At 40.1% G+C, this 17,446-nt stretch overlaps 1 protein-coding gene across 4 annotated transcripts in view; it reads right to left on the reverse strand.

Moving 5' to 3' along the window:
• TRPM7 (transient receptor potential cation channel subfamily M member 7) overlaps positions 1–17,446 on the reverse strand; it is a 120,837-nt gene that overhangs the window by 67,876 nt on the left and 35,515 nt on the right. For all 4 annotated transcript variants that reach the window (XM_050797103.1, XM_050797105.1, XM_050797104.1 and 1 more), the window contains exons 5-10: positions 12,298–12,511; positions 10,871–10,995; positions 9,204–9,375; positions 5,888–6,062; positions 4,027–4,150; positions 2,546–2,618 (exon numbers count right to left, since the gene is read on the reverse strand). In XM_050797103.1, the coding sequence (XP_050653060.1) occupies positions 2,546–2,618; positions 4,027–4,150; positions 5,888–6,062; positions 9,204–9,375; positions 10,871–10,995; positions 12,298–12,511 (883 nt within the window). The remainder of the gene's footprint in view (positions 1–2,545; positions 2,619–4,026; positions 4,151–5,887; positions 6,063–9,203; positions 9,376–10,870; positions 10,996–12,297; positions 12,512–17,446) is intronic.

Consider the following 17,446-nt stretch of genomic DNA (forward strand, 5'->3'; position numbering starts at 1 on the left):
CAAGCTCATACATAAACTTTCCATTTTTTATTCAAAAATGGGTTCATACTACAAAAGTGTTCAGTAGCTTGCTTTATGTACCTGGATATCATACCCTGGTTCTTCTTAAAATTATATATAAATCTACCTTATATATACTTAGGTGAGCCACAATTTATTTAACAAATACTTCAAATGGTAGATATTCAAATTATTTTGAATTTTTTGCTGAGTATGTTTTTGTGCACATGCTTGAATATTCAAATAGGATGATATTCTAGAAGTCAAATTACTAGGTTCAAGGATATATACTTCAAGGTTTTTGATATACTCCAAAATACTTCAGATCGCTTCTACCATCCACCAGGGGAGGGGTATAACCATAACCATTTCTCCATGTGCCATGGAGAGGGGAGTTTCCTTCTTTTCTTTTCTTTTTTGAGACCGGGTCTCTCCCTGTTGTCCAGGCTAGAGTGCAGTGGCGTGGGCTTGGTTCACTGCAACCTCTGCCTCCTGGGCTCAACTGACCCTCCCACCTCAGCCTCACTCAAGTAGCTGGGACCACTGGTGCATGGCACCACACCAGGCTAATTTTTGTATTTTTTGTAGAGACAGGGTTTTGCCAAGTTGCCCAGACTGATCTCAAACTCCTGGGCTCAAGGGATCTGCTTATCTCAGCCTCCCCAAAATGTATTACTGTAACATTGGCCATCCTTCCATATTTTCTCTAAGTATTTGGATTCCTCTATTAATTATCTATTACATAAGTTCTGCCCATTTTTCCACGAGGTAGTCATCTTTCTCTTATTAATTTTTAACAGCTCTTTTTGATCCCTCCACTTCAACATTTCTCTTCCTTAGTTTCCTCATCTATAAAATGAGTAAAACCACAGGAAATCTGACTCGTAGGAATAAAATGAGATAATGTAAACCACTTAAATATAGTGGTTAATACACAGAAAGGTACATGGTAAATAATTAATGAATATGGTACTTTCTTTATAACCTTTTTATTTATTTATTTTTCTGAGACACAGTTTCACTCTGTCACCCAGGCTGTAGTGCAGTGGTGTGATCCTGGCTCACTGCAACCTCTGCCTCCCAGGTTCAAGGGATTCTTATGCCTCAGCCTCCAGAGTAGCTGGGATTAAAGGCTCCCACTACCACCCCCGGCTAATTTTTGTATTATTAGTAGAGACGAGGTTTTGCCATGTTGGCCAGGCTGATCTTGAACTCCTGACCTCAAGTGATCCACCTGCCTCAGTCTCCCAAATTGCTGGGATCACAGGTGTGAGTCAGCGGACGCAGCCTTATTTATTTTTATGCAATCCCATTTATTATTTTTTTTTCCTTTTTGGTTTCTAGGTTTCCTATCACTTGTGATCTCTTGATACCATGATCCCAGATGATATAAATATATTTTATCACAGTATTTTAAAAATGCTTAATGTATTGGCAATTTATTATGGTCTAATATGCAAGAAAATTCTTGTAAATAAAAGGACAGTATCCTCTTAATGTGATGGGCTCCTGGCACATCACTCTACACTAACTTTCAGGTAGATAGATGGGATACTGTCTTAGTTCCTAATTTCTGAGAAAATATTTCACTATAATGTTGTTATATCTGTTGGATGTCTTTGGGGAGACAATGAGAGGATCAGTGTGTGTGTGCGCTTCAATCCCTTAGTCCTAGAAGATACCACTAGTTTTCAAACTTTCCCTTCATAATGAAGACAGCATGTTTTAAAATTCTATCTTTAAATTCTATCAACTAATGCTTTATAACCTTTAAACACTTATTTTTCAGCTGATTAAGAAAGTGACACATTTTTATTTATTTTTAGAGACAGGGTCTTGGTCTCACCCAGGCTGGAGTGCAGTGGTGTGATGATGGCTCACTGTAACCTCAAACCCTAGGCTCAAGCAATCCTTCCGCTTCAGCCTCCTGAACAGCTTGGACTACAGAGTGCACACCACCATGCCCAGCTAATTTTTGTTTGTTGTGAGATAGGGTCTTGCTCTGTTGCCCAGACTGGAGTACAGTGGCATGATCACAGCTCACTGCAGCCTCAACCTTCCAGGCTCAAGTGATTCCACCTCAACCTCCCAAGTAGCTGGGACTACAGGCACATGCCACCATGCCCAGGTAATTTTTAAATTTTTTGTAGAGATGGGTCTATCTTGTCTAGGCTGGTCTTAAACTCCTGGCCTCAAGTGATCCTCCTGCTTCGGCTCCCAAAGTGTTGGGATCACAGGTGTGCGCCACCGTGCCTGGCTCAGGATGTTAGACATTCTTAATAGGACTATTAAATAGGTTTGGTGGCATAAACCTTGCTAAAAACTTTTATTTTTTAAATTCTACAAGATTAAATCAAAAGTTACCTTACTGCCAAGGAAACCAACATTGTATTTTTCACAAAGAAAAATGACTGAAAATTCACTTTGCAAGTAGTTAGCCATGTTAAAAGTTTCTATATTTTACATACATACACATATACACACACACATCCATACAAAAAATAAATAAAAGGTTTTACAAATAAAAAAGTTCTTAGAGGCTTACCTTTAAGCAGTGCAGTAAGTATTGCTACATCTATATCTTGATGTTCATCTGACCCAATATGGAAAACAGTGATCTATTTAAAGATAAATTCATAATATTATGCCTTTATATTTTTAAAACAAAGGCATCATAAGACCCAGTAATATCAAACTCTATGGGGGGGGCAAAATATATATATACACATCTAGGAATCTATATATTATGCATACATAAACATACATACACATAATATATTTATGTATCCAGTTAGTAACTTTATTTCAACCAAAAAAACCAAAAAATTTAAAAAACTTTATCATTTACCAAATAAAATGCCAAAAATACTAAAAATATTTGGTTTCATATGATATTCTGATCTATCTTATGGCCCTTACTAGAGTAAGAAATTTAGGGGCTGAGGCTATAGATTCTTTATCAGGGTAAATAAATCCTACAGTTCCTTCCACAGAATGAACATTTACATGTTCACATAATGTATGTATTCTTGAAAGATAAATGTTTGTTTTGGTCAATCTTTTTACTGTAAATGTCTTTAAATTACTTGAAACACAGCACCATTTCAGAAATTGTAATTTAATAACATTTTTCATAAAGTGAAAGATGGTCAGGCCCATGGCTCATGCTTGTAATCCCAGCAATTTGGGAGGCCAAGGTGGGTGGATCACCTGAGGTTAGGAATTTGAGACCAACCTGGCCAACACAGTGAAACACTGTCTCTAGGGAAAATACAAAAATTAGCCAGGCATGATGGTGTATGCCTGTAGTCCCAGCTACTTGGGAGGCTGAGGAGGGAGAGAATCGCTTGCACCCGGGAGACGGAGGTTGCAGTGAGCTGAGATTGCACCACAGCACTCCAGCTTGAGCAATGGAGCAAGACTCTGTCTCAAAAAACCAAAAACCAAAAACCAAACAAACAAAAAAAACAAAGAAAAGAAAGTGAAACATTATTATAACCCCAATACAAAATTTTTGGTCAACTTTATTTCATGGTTTACAAAAACTTGCAATGAAAAATATAGCAAATCAAATCATGTTATATATCTATTTATAGGCTTGCTAAAAAATTTTATCTCTGAAAACTTAAGCCCATGTTTACATGACTGAAACAAAGCAGCACTGACCTTTAATTTAATAGGCTTAAGCACATTAAAAAAATTTTTTCCAAATATTTTATTACAGAAACCATAAACAACTCTTTATAGTTCTTCGTTGGTACCGAACATTACCTGTTGAGACCTAGTTACTTTTCCTAAAACTTTCCCTAAAACAGAAGCACAAATACACAGTCTCAATACCGTATAAAAAACTACAGGCCTCCTTCTATGATACCTCTCAACTTGGAACAGACCAATAAATGACATATTTTTACGGTTAATAAAGATTTCAAAGTTTAAAATCCAAATAAAAACAAACGTATTTCACCAATTTAGAATGTATTTTGAATGAAAGAAAAAAAGGCCTATCTGCTGAAATCCACTCACAAGCTCCTTTCTTTTCATGCACTCCATCAGTGTTTGAAATAAATGAACTGCTTCATTCTGGCCAAAGTTAAATGTTTTTTTGATAGTGGAAATAATATCAGGCTCTGCTGCATCAGGAAGATTCCTGGAATAAAAGGAAACATAATTCACTGATTTCATCTTCCATTATTTGTAAGATCAATATGAAGTACAGGTAGATTCATGTAAGACCTTTGAAAACAATGCATTAATATTACATACTTCACCTTGGGTGGGATTATTTTCTCTTTCATGAGACTCCCAACACAAATCTTAGAAGGAAAATAAATGAAATGGAGTGATTTTTCTCTTTGAATTACTTTGTGAATTTTATCAAAAAGTGTATGTGGCAATATCAGTACTCACATAAGATATTGTATAAAAATAATCTGAGGCCGGGCGCGGTGGCTCACGCCTGTAATCCCAGCACTTTGGGAGGCCGAGATGGGCGGATCACGAGGTCAGGAGATCGAGACCATCCTGGCTAACACGGTGAAACCCCGTATCTACTAAAATACAAAAAAAAAAAAATTAGCCGGGCGCGGTGGCGGGCGCCTGTAGTCCCAGCTACTCGGGAGGCTGAGGCAGGAGAATGGCGCGAACCCGGGAGGCGGAGCTTGCAGTGAGCCGAGATGGTGCCACTGCACTCCAGCCTGGGCGACAGAGTGAAGACTGCGCCTCAAAAAAATAAATAAATAAAATTAAAAACAAAATAAAAAAAACATAATCTGAAGATATTATGATGTATAAACTTGTATTCCACCACGATGTTCTTAAACATAGGCACTCACATTTTTCTTTTTTGAATATTTAATACATTTTCATGGCTCAAAAATATAGTAGAAAATATAAAATGCTAAAATATTAAAATTAATAGTGAAAGTCTCCTTCCCACTGTCTTTCATCTGCCCAGTTCTATCCCAACTATTTTCAGGAATCATTTACTTATATAACTTTCCAAGATATCTTTCTGCATATACAAATAATTATCCTCTCTCCTTTTATTCTATATAAAAAGTGGCACAATATATATGCTTCTCTACATCTTCCTTTTTGCATGTACATATTTTGGTAATCTCCTCAAAACCATCCTTACTCAGCTGTAAACCATTTCTTTGTATAGATACACCATAACTAATCTAGTTTTCTCATGTTCTATTTTGTTTCAATCTTTTACAAAGAATCCCGTAACAAGTAGCTTTATACATATATTATTTCACAGATGTACACCTGTAGGAACAATTCCCAGAAATGAAACTACTAGATTAAAAGATAAGTGCCTCTAGGTTTGATAGATCTTACAAAATTGTGTTCCATGAAGATGGTTTTATTTTAATTTCTTCCAATAACATATGAGTCAGGCTATTTCCTCAACGCTTAACAAAGTATTGTATTAAACTTAAAATTTTCATGTTCACAAAACACAGGAAGGAATCCAACGCCGTATTCTAAATACCACAAGCCATTTTAATAAATTAATTAAAATGGGCCAGGCACGGTGGCTCATGCCTGTAATCCCAGCACTTTGGGAGGCTGAGGTGGGTGGATCACTTGAGGTCAGGAGTTCAAGACTAGCCTGGCCAAGACAGTGAAACCCCATCTCTACTAAAAAAAAATACAAAAATTAGCCAGATGTGGTGGTTCATGCATGTAATCCCAGCTACTTGGGAGGCTGTGGCAGGAGAATCGCTTAAACCTGGGAGGCGGAGGTTGTAGTATACCAAGACTGCACCATTGCACTCCACCCAGGCTGGGAGATAGAGCAAGACTTCATATCATAAATAAATTAAATAAATAAATAAATAAATAAATAAAATAAATTAAAATGTTGTCATACACTTACCCTCCTTCTTCTGTTTGTTTATGAATATATGCTAGTAGATCTGCAGCTCTGCCTGTTCCTTCACATACAACTACTGGAACAGGGGGGCTTTCCTGAAGGTATTCAAGAACTGTGAGGATAACATTTGGCCCACCCTCAAATATAAGTGCCACCACAGGGACACCTTGGCCAATCCCTAAAAAGAGCAAAGTTAAATTAAAAAATTATTTCATCACAAGCAAGTTTCTTTCCAAGAAAAAAAATTAGGCAAAATACAGTACTCTAATTTCAGATTTTACTGAAAAAAAAAAAATTAAAAAGTAAAAACATAATTTCTAAGACTATGTTGACTTGACTTTAAGCACACCACTTGATATCAGTTCACATATTAAATAATGAATACTTTGTCACTATCTTAAAGGTTGTTCTCTAAATGACAAAAATAGAAAATCCAACATATAAGAGACATCAAATAATGTATATATTCACTACTTAAAAGTAAAAATGTTTTCCATATTTTATTGAGCTCTTGACAAGAAATGTAAAACACTAATTTTTTAGTTTGCTTTTTAATACATTAGTTGAACTTCTAACATGGATTTTTATTCATTTTAAAAACATATATTTCTGATTCCAAATGAGACATTAAAATAGAAATTAATGACAGTCTTGGCCAGGTGCGGTGGCTCATGCCTGTAATCCCAGCACTTCAGGAGGCCAAAGCGGCAGATCACAAGGTCAGGAGATCCAGACCATCCTGCTAACACAGTGAAACCCTGTCTCTACTAAAAATACAAAAAATTAGCCAGGCGTGGTGGCACACGCCTGTAGTCCCAGCTACTCGGGAGGCTGAGGCAGGAGAATCACCTGAACCCAGGAGGCAGAGGCTGCAGTGAGCCAAGATCATGCCACTGTACTCCAGTCCGGGGACAGAGTGAGACTCCATCACACAAATAAATAAATAAGTAAATAAAATTAATGACTTTCCCAAACACCATATGAAAGGTTTGTAAAAAAGAAAAAAGAGGCCGGGCGCGGTGGCTCAAGCCTGTAATCCCAGCACTTTGGGAGGCCGAGACGGGCGGATCACGAGGTCGGGAGATCGAGACCATCCTGGCTAACACGGTGAAACCCCGTCTCTACTAAAAAAAAAAAATACAAAAAACTAGCCGGGCGAGGTGGTGGGCGCCTGTAGTCCCAGCTACTCGGGAGGCTGAGGCAGGAGAATGGCGTGAACCCGGGAGGCGGAGCTTGCAGTGAGCTGAGATCCGGCCACTGCACTCCAGCCTGGGCGACAGAGTGAGACTCCGTCTCAAAAAAAAAAAAAAAAAAAAAAAAAAAAAAGAAATGGCTCATGTCTGTAATCCTAGCACTTTGGAAGGCCAAGACGGGCAGATCATGAGGTCAGGAGATGGAGACCATCCTGGCTAACTTGGTGAAACTCCATTTATACTAAAAATACAAAAAAGTAGCCAGGCATAGTGGCAAGCGCCTGAAGTCCCAGCTAGTCGGGAGGCTGAGGCAGGAGAATCACTTGAACCCAGGAGGCGAAGGTTGCAGTGAGCTGAGATCGGGCTGCTGTACTCCAGCCTGGGCGACAGAGCAAGACCATCTCAAAAAAAAAAAAAAAAAAAAGGACGGCTGGGTGCAGTGGCTCATGCCTGTAATTCCAGCACTTCAGGAGGCCGAGGCGGGCGGATCATGAGGTCAGGCGATCAAGAACAGTCTGGCCAACATAGTGAAACCCCCTCTCTATCAACAATACAAAAAATTAGCTGGGCATGGCGGCGAGTGCCTGTAATCCTAGCTACTCTGGAGCCTGGGGCACAAGAATCGCTTGAACCCAGGAGGCGGAGGTTGCAGTGAGCTGAGATCGGGCCACTGCACAACAGCCAGGGCAACAGTGCAAGACTCTTAACTCAAAAAAAAAAAATTAAAAATTAAAGAAGAAATTGATGACAGTATTACATAACTGGAACTGATCAATAAAATTCCAAGATCTCTAGAAGAGCAACAGAAAAAAATTAGTGAAGAATACAAATTTTTGCTTTTACAGTAACTTGTGGTGCACTGAGAAAAAGAAAAAAACAAAAGGTAGCTATACGACTATAAACAATTCTTAACTTTTTTTTTTTTTGAGATGGAGTCTTGCTCTGTCACCCAGGCTGGAATTCAGTGACGTGATCTCAGCTCACTGCAGCCTCCGTCTACTGGACTCAAACAATTCTCCTGTCTCAGCCTCCCAAGAAGCTGGGACTACAAGCGCACACCACCATGCCCGGCTAATTTTTGTATTTCTAGGAGAGACAGGGTTTCACCACATTGGTCAGGCTGGTCTAGCACTCCCGACCTCAGGTAATCTACCCACCTCGGCCGCTCAAAGTGCTGTGATTATAGGCGTGAGCCACCATGCCCAGCCCATTCTTAACTTTTAGCAAAAGCTTTGACTCCACCATAATCTATAAACACTGTTCTGTAGTTTTTAAATTTCTATTTCACTTTGTCACAGAGCTCAACTTCTTGGGGTTCTTAGGTTACAAATTTTCCTTTATTTGAAATAAAAATGTAGATGTTGAACCAGAAAATTCAGACATAGTTAGAAAGAAAAATCAGTCCCAGGAATACAATTTTTAAGACACATTTAGCCAAACAGTGATACTCATTTTAAGCTGATTTATTTCTTTCAGTGATTTTTTTCCCTTTTAGTTTTCAATTTTGAATTTCACAGCCATGTATTGGACTAAATCACACATTAAGAATATTTATGGGCCAGGCGTAGTGGCTCACGTCTGTAATCCCAGCACTTTGGGAAGCCGAGATGGGCAGATCATGAAGTCAGGAGATGAAGACCATCCTGGCTAACACAGTGAAACCCCATCTCTACTAAAAATACAAAAAATTAGCCAGGCGTGGAGGCGGGTACCTGTAGTCCCAGCTACTCCGGAGGCTGAGGCAGGAGAATGGCGTGAACCTGGGAGACGGAGCTTGCAGTGAGCCAAGATCACGCCACTGTACTCCAGCCTGGGCGACAGAGCAAGACTCCGTCTCAAAAAACAAAAAAAGGAATATTTATGAATTACTTGGGCTGAAATGGAATTGCAATAACAGAACTTTCAATGAACCTTTTTTGGTTTTAGCCTTGATAACCGAGTACCCAATTTTGACCTCTTTTCCTTGGTCTTATCATTTTGTCTAAAATCAACCACTGTTGGTTGTTTCACATGTTATCTTGCTATGTAAGAAAAAGCACTTCAAAGAACATTCCACCTTCTTTGAATTTAGCTATTAGTACAGCCCAGAACAATTTCAACAGTAACAAATTTATGAATTCACTTACTAGCATGAATTCTTTGCTGATTAATAGTTTTTTCAAGTTCTCTTCTCAGTCTGACTTCTGCCCCATACTTTCCAACAGTGCCATCATCCACCAATATGAAATGGGAATGTAGATTATTCAAAACATTCAACTTGCTCAGGGGGTTCAGTAAGGTTTGATAAGGAGCAACCACCTAAACAATAGCAAACAAAGGAGTTGGTGAGCAGGATTAAATACAATATGATGTAAAATAAATTTTGAAATAATCCGTAAAGACAAGTAAGAAGTAAAATTCTATTTTACATGCAGAAATACGAAATCACAGAGAATGTATCAAAAAGCATAAGCTTTTAAGCAGCTGAAGATTAATCAATAATGGGTTGAAATATGTGATTACATCTTGACCCATACTGCGGAATTACGTATTTCATCATCACACGCAAAGACAGAAGCAGTAAATAAGTAAATAGTGCAAAGAAACTATTATCAGATTAGTAAGTGAATAAACTACAATATATAAAAGATATTGTGGCCAGGCACAGTGACCCATGCCTGTAATCGCAGCACTTTGGGAGGCCGAGGCGGGTGGATTATCTGAGGTCAGGAGTTCGAGACCAGCCTGGCCAACATGGTGAAACCCCGTCTCCACTAAAACTACAAAAATTAGCCAGGCGTAGTGGCGGGTGCCTGTAATCCTAGCTACTCAGGAGGCTGAGGCAGGAGAATCACTTGAACCCAGAAGGTGGAGGTTGCAGTGAACTCAGATTTCAGCCTGGGCAACAAGAGCAAAACTCCATCTCAAAAAAAAAAAAAAAAAAAAAAGACACAGTAAAAAACAATAAAATGTCAGTCATATTTTAGCCATGAGTAGACTCTTTAAAACTGACATCAGAAATTTAATAACACTTGAAAGTGATCATTATAATTCAGTAATTGTATGTATGTATGTATGTATGTATGCAAGCATGCATGTATGAGATAGAGTTATGTTTTGTCACCTAGGCTGGAATGCAGTGGGGCAATCTCGGCTCACTGCAACCTCTGCCTCCCAGTTTCAAGCAATTCTCCCGCCTCAGCCTCCCGAGTAGCCAGGTGGCAAAGACCACCACATCCAGTTAATTTTTGTATTTGTAGTAGAGATGGGGTTTAACCATGTTGGCCAGGCTGGTCTCGAACTCCTGATCTCCAGCGATTGGCCCACCTCGGCCTCCAAAGTGCTGGGATTACACGCATGAGCCACTGCACCCAGCCAGTAATTCTTTTTAACAGTCTTGATAAATATCTATAACCAATTCACAAGTCTTTAACCTATTCAAACAAAACAGTAGGCTTTAACTCCTATTCCCTATTCTTAGAATAAAATTATTTCTCATGTCACATAGTCATTAAAAATTTAATTACAAAGACTAGCATATATGGAAAATGTGAAACAATTTTATACATAAAAGACTGAAAGCAAAATGTGCCAACACTATAACAGCATTTATATTTATGAACTTATTTATAGTTATGAATTATTTATCTTTATTCATTTTCAAAAAAATCAGAAGTAAACCTCAGGAAAATACCTTTTAAACTTAATTTGAAAAGTATAATATAATCATGAATATTTTAAACTGGCACTATTCTTACTATAATTTTGTTTATATATAATTTCAAACATAAGAAATTTTAAAAATAATTCTTACATCTCTCCCAACAAGATCATTTCTGTTTTCAATCACTCCCCATGGAGCTATTCCGATAGTGCAAATCTTTCGAGATGATCTGGAAGCATGTTCTTTGAGGGCATCTCCAACATGTTTTGCCACACCTGCTCATAAAAAAAGTTTACTCATTTTGTTTTTTTATTTTCTTAAAGACAGGGTCACCCAGGAAACAGTGCAGTGGTGCAATGACGGCTCACTGCAGCCTCAAACTCCTGGACTCAAGCGATCCTCCCTTGTGAGCCTCCCCAGTAGGTGGGACTATAGGTGCATGCTAAGACAGTCGGCTAATTTTTTTTTTTTTTGGTAGAGACAGGCGGGTCTTGAACTCTTGGGCTCATGCCTCAGCCTCCCAAAGTTCTGGGATTACAGTCTTTATTGTGTTCAGAACAACCCTGTGCTCAATCTGTAACACTATAATATGTGATATATTTCTTTACACATACAAGATATAAGGCAACAAAGTCACAACAAACTTAAAACAAGGTCATAGCCAAACCTACGAAAGAATACACAAGGACCAAAAAGGAACAAAAACCACTAAATCCCACAATATCAAATCACTACAAATGCCAGAAACACATACAACACTAACTGTTTTAATGTTAGTAGGTCTAGTCCATTTTTGCATTTCTCCTCTAAGTAACAGTAGGTTTTTTATTACTGCTCTACACATCATTTAGAAAAAATTAAGAATGCAGCTCCGTGGCACAGGACCATACGTAAAACACACACACACACACACACAATAAACAATGACGAAAGTCTACTTCGGTCAAAAATGAGAGAGAAAAGTATAAAAGGCAGTTCCAAAGAGCATATAACTCCTCATTATCACTTCTTGTTTTTTAGGGAGGGAGTCAGGGTCTCACTCTATTGCCCAGGCTGGACTGTAGTGGTGTGATCATGGCTTGGCTCACTGCAACCTTAACCTCCTGGGCTCAAGTGATACTCCCACCTCAGCCTCCCAAGTAGCTAGGATGGTAGGCACATACCACCATGCCTGGCTAATATTTTTTTTTTTTTTTTTTTTTTTGTAGAAAGTATCTTACCATGTTGCCCAGGCTAGTTTTGAACTCCTAGACTCAAGTAATTTTCCCACCTCAGCCCCTCAAAGTGCTGGGATTATAGGCATGAACCACCATGCCTGGCCCATTATTACTTCTTATGGGCTGAATTGTGTCCCCTAACTCCCAATACCACAAAATATGACTGTGGTTGGAGACAGGGCCTTTATATATGTGATAATACCTCAAAATATTACTGTACTGGGAGGCAGAGGTTGCCGTGAGCCGAGACTGTGCCACTGCACTCCAGCCTGGCAACAAAGTGAGAGTCTGTCTCAAAAAATAAATAAATAAATAAAAAATAAAACACACTAAATAAAATTGGTATAATCATCACATTACCTGTGTTTACTCCTCCAGTTAAAATCCAGGCTCCGGTTGTAACTGCAGCTTTAATAAGACCTTTTCCAAGCAACTGCTTGATTCGTGGGTGAAGCTCAAATTTCTGCATGCCCCCATGTACAGAGATAACAAGTTTGGGTAATTCCATTTGCCATTCTTTAAGCAGAAGTTGCAGAATGACTTCAGGTTTGGTGTCATATGACAGCCTAACATACTAGAAAAAGATTTTAAAAGGCCAAAATAATTGAACATGTTCACAGGTTTCATAATGTGACATTATACGACATTGGAAAATTTTATATGAACCAGATTATGTAAAAAGAGATTTCACAGGCTATTTTCAATATATTTATACTCCAAGGAATAAGCAATAGCAAATGATTTTAAAGTCGAAAAAAATAATTCTGTGAGATCTTAAGAAACAGTAAAACTAACTTTTAAACATTTAGACACAAATGTTACTCTTTCCGTTTAAACTCAATTACCACTGACCCAATTTACCAAGGTACCTGCAGTATTTATTGCCTTCTTTAACTATGACTACACAGTGAGTGAGAAGCATTAAGACTGGCTTCAGAGGATCAGAAAAGGAAAAAAAGGGAATTATGGGAGAAAAAAATGGAGGCTTCTAAGGCTCTTGCTACGAAGAGAGGCAAATACTGATTATCTGTTTGAAAGTTTGGCAACAATCTAGTCCAAATAACGAATTGCGACTATGGAGTAAAATTTAAAAAGACACATTTAATATAGATGATTATTTTCTTCGCTGTAATTAACTGGATTTGATCAGACTGAGAAATAATCAGAAAATCATAATCAACATTTCATGGTGTTCGGATGGATTCTCCAGTTTAATTTTTGAAAACATCTTTCTATAGAAAAATAGAAAAAAAAGGCTGGGCGTGATGGCTCACGCCTGTAATCCCAGCACTTTGGGAGGCCGAGGCAGGCGGATCATGAGGTCAGGAGATCGAGACCATCCTGGCTAGCACAGTGAAACCCCGTTTCTACTAAAAAAGAGAAAAAATTAGCCAGGTGTGGTGGTGGGCGCCTGTGGTCCCAGCTACGTGGTAGGCTGAGACAGGAGAATGGCGTGAACCCGGGAGGCGGAACTTGCAGTGAGCCAAGATCGCGCCACTACACTTCAGCCTGGGCAACAGAGTGAGACTCCGTCTCAAAAACAAAAAATAAAAAAAGAAAAAGAAAAATGGAAAAAAAGGCTATCGCATGTGAAATAACTTCTTCTGGTTTGAAAGATTTTAAAAATTAACTTCCTGTTTAAGTGATATCACAAGACATACTTGCTATACTCACATTAATTCATTCTCTTGGCCTCAAGCACATATATGAAGTAGCTCATAAGAAACTTCAAATATTCAGACATTGAGACATTTAAAAATCATCTATAAGAAACCTTATTTGCAAAATGATGTATTTCCCATTCCTTTACAAAGACCAAACACCACTGAAAATCTTAGTACTGACAAACAAATGAAGCCAAGAGGCCAGGCACAGTGGCTCACACCTGTAATCCCAGCACTTTGGGAGGCTGAGGCAGGTGGATCACCTGAGGTCAAGAGTTCGAGACTGGCCTGACCAACATGGTGAAACCCCATCTCTACTAAATACAAAAAATTAGCTAGGTGTGAGCGCTTGTAATCCCAGCTACTTGGGAGGCTGAGGCAAGAGAATCCCTTGAACCTGGGAGACAGAGGTTACAGGGAGCCGAGATTGCACCATTGCACTCCAGCCTGGGCAACAAGAGTGAAACCACGTCTCAAAACAAAAAAAAAGCAAAAGAAATGAAGCCAAAAAAATCCCAGAATTCCATAAAACTGAGTAGAAGACTCCGGAGTCCCTTAAGAATACTTTGGTTTTGTTTTGTTTTTTTTGAGACATGGTCAGGCTCTGTTGCCCAGTCTGGAGTGCAGTGGCGCCACCTCAGCTCACTGCAGCCTCTGCCTCCCAGGCTCAAGCCATCCTCCCACCTCAGCCTCCCAAGCAGCCGGGACTACAGACACACGGACCCTGGATGGTTAATTTTTTTTTTTGTATTTTTTTATACAGACAAGGTTTTACCACCATGTTGCCCAGGCTGGTCTTGAACTCCTGGGCTCAAGTGATCTGCCCACCTCAGCCTGTCAAAGTACTGGGATTACAGACACATGGCACCCAGCATGGCTAATTTTTTTTGTATTTTTTGTAGACACAGGGTTTCACCATGTTGCCCAGGTTGGTCTTGAATTCCTGGGCTCAAGTGATCTGCCCATCTCAGCCTCCCAAAGTGCTGGGATTACAGGCATAAGCTACCAAACCAGACAAAGAATGCTTTGTCAATAGGATTTGTTGCCAGGCGCGGTGGCTCACGCCTGTAATCCCAGCGCTTTGGGAGGCCGAGGCGGGCGGATCACAAGGTCAGGAGATCGAGACCACGGTGAAACCCCGTCTCTACTAAAAATACAAAAAATTAGCCGGGCGCAGTTGTGGGCGCCTGTAGTCCCAGCTACTCGGGAGGCTGAGGCAGGAGAATGGCGTGAACCCGGGAGGCGGAGCTTGCAGTGAGCCGAGATCGCGCCACTGCACTCCAGCCTGGGCGACAGAGCAAGACTCTGTCTCAAAAAAAAAAAAAAAAAAAAAAAAAAAGGATTTGTTTTTGTTTTGTTTTGTTTTGTTTTGTTTGACAGAGTATCGCTCTGTCTCCCAGGCTGGAATGCCTTCTGGGTTCAAGAGATTCTCCTGCCTCAGCCTCCCAAGCAGAGTAGCTGGGATTACAGGTACGCACCACTAGCCCCAGCTAATTTTTGTATTTTTAGTAGAGACAGGGTTTTGCCATGTTGGTCAGGCTGGTCTTGAACTCCTGACCTCAGGTGATCCATCCGCCTTGGCTTTCCCAAAGTGCTGGAATTACAGGCATGAGCCACTGCGCCCAGCCAGATTTGTTCTATAGTAAGTCTTTCTGTATCAGTTTTGTTTAACTCATTATTATATTTGGGCACATAAAGTAGTATTAGAGAAGTAGTCTAAAGTTAATGTTTTTAATACTATATTAGAAATAAATGAGAAATTCCACTTCCTACAATGATAGACTAGGTTGGTTTGGACCTACTCTGCTCCCAGGAACTAGAAGAACTAGAAAAAAGAACAACACCTGCATGAAGACATGAGCAGGTGGCCGAGCATGGTGGCTCACACCTGTAATCCTAACACTTTGGGAGGTGGAGGCGGAGGCAGGTGGATCACTTGAGGTCAAGAGTTCCAGACCAGCCTGGTCAACATGGTGAAACCCTGTCTGTAATCCCAGCTACTCGGGAGGCTGAAGCAGGAGAATCTCTTGCTCTTGAACCCAGGAGGCAGAGGTTGCAGTGAGCTGGGATTGCGCCACTGCACTCCAGCTTGGGCAAAAAAAAGACACTAGCAGGGTACAAACGCAGTGAGAATTTGTAGGATTGGGATCCAGGAGAAAAGAAAAACTTAGAGAGATGATAAGCTCACTGTTTGGCACAGTTTTTTCTCATCAGAACACGGAAGCAGGCAGAACAATGTAGAGGTTAAAATGGTTTTTGTTGTTATTTGTTTTACAGGCAAGGTCTGGCTCTGTTGCCCAGGCTAGAGTTTGGTGACATGGTCCAGGGCTCACTGCAGCCTCGACTTCTTAGGCTCGTGATCCTCCTGCTTCAGCCTCCCAAATAGCTGGGACTACAGGCGTGTACCACCATGCCTAGCTAATATTTTTGAATTTTAGTACAGACAAGGTCTCACTATGTTGCCCAAGCTGGTCTCAAAGTCCTGGAACTCAAGTAATCCTCCTGTCTAGGCGTCCAAAAGTGCTGGGAGTACAGGCATGAGCCACCACGCCAAGGTTAAAATGTTCAAATCTAAATAAATAATAACTATATTTTAGGGGTTTAAAATAAACAAAATTAAAATTTATGCTGACAAGAGCACATAAGTCTTAAGAGAAATAAATGCAGTTTCAAATATTCCAAAGGTTATTGCATTGTTGAAAAAGTGGTAAAGGACTAATTTATAGTACAGTCATGTGCCACACATTTTGATTAATGATGAACTGCATGCATACATGCAGTGGTTCCATAATATCATACCATACTTCTGTACCTGTTTCTTGTTTAGATATATTTAAACACATATTTCCCACTGTGCTACACCTGCCTACCATATTTAGTACAATAACATGCCATAGAGGTTTACAGCCTAAAAGCAATAGGCTATACCATATAGCCTAGGCATATAGTAGGCTATACCATCTAGGTCTGAATACACTCCATGGTCTCCATGGTGCTAGCATAACGAAATTGCTTAACACATCTCTGAGAACATAACCCCATTCTTAAGTGATGCATGACTGCACATAACAAGTTAAAAAAATGCATTTTATCGGCCAGGCGCGGTGGCTCACGCCTGTAATCCCAGCACTTTGGGAGGCCGAGGCGGGCGGATCACGAGGTCAGGAGATCGAGACCATTCTGGCTAACACGGTGAAACCTTGTCTCTACTAAAAATACACAAAATTAGCTGGGCGTGGTGGCAGGTGCCTGTAGTCCCAGCTCCTCAGGAGGCTGGGTCAGGAGAATGGCATGAACCCGGGAGGCGGAACTTGCAGTGAGCCAAGATCGCGCCACTGCACTCCAGCGTGGGCGACAGAGCGAGACTGTCTCAAACAAACAAACAAAAAAAAGCATTTTATCACATTTATTACAGTATTATTTTTCTTTTTCCTTTTTTTGAGACAGAGTCTCGCTCTGTCGCCCAGGTTGGAGTGCAGTTGTGTGATCTCGGCTCACTGCAACCTTCACTTCCAAAGTTTAGGTGATTATCCTGCTTCAGCTTCCCAAGTAGCTGGGACTACAGGCTCGTGCCACCATGCCCATCTAGTTTTTGTATTTTTAGTAGAGATGGGGTTTCACTATGTTCGCCAGGCTGATCTCGAACTCCTGATCTCAGGTGATCCACCTACCTTGGCCTCCCAAGTGCTGGGATTTCAGGCATCAGCCACCACGCCCGACCTATAATATTCTTTTTCTAAAGAACAGAAAAAGAGGCCGGGCGTGGTGGCTCATGCTTGTAATTCCAGCACTTTAGGAGGCCAAGGCAGGTGGATCATGAGGTCAGGAAGATGGAGACCATCCTG

The sequence above is a fragment of the Macaca thibetana genome, chromosome 7 (genome assembly GCF_024542745.1).
Source record: "Macaca thibetana thibetana isolate TM-01 chromosome 7, ASM2454274v1, whole genome shotgun sequence".
NCBI classification, from domain to species: domain Eukaryota; kingdom Metazoa; phylum Chordata; class Mammalia; order Primates; family Cercopithecidae; genus Macaca; species Macaca thibetana.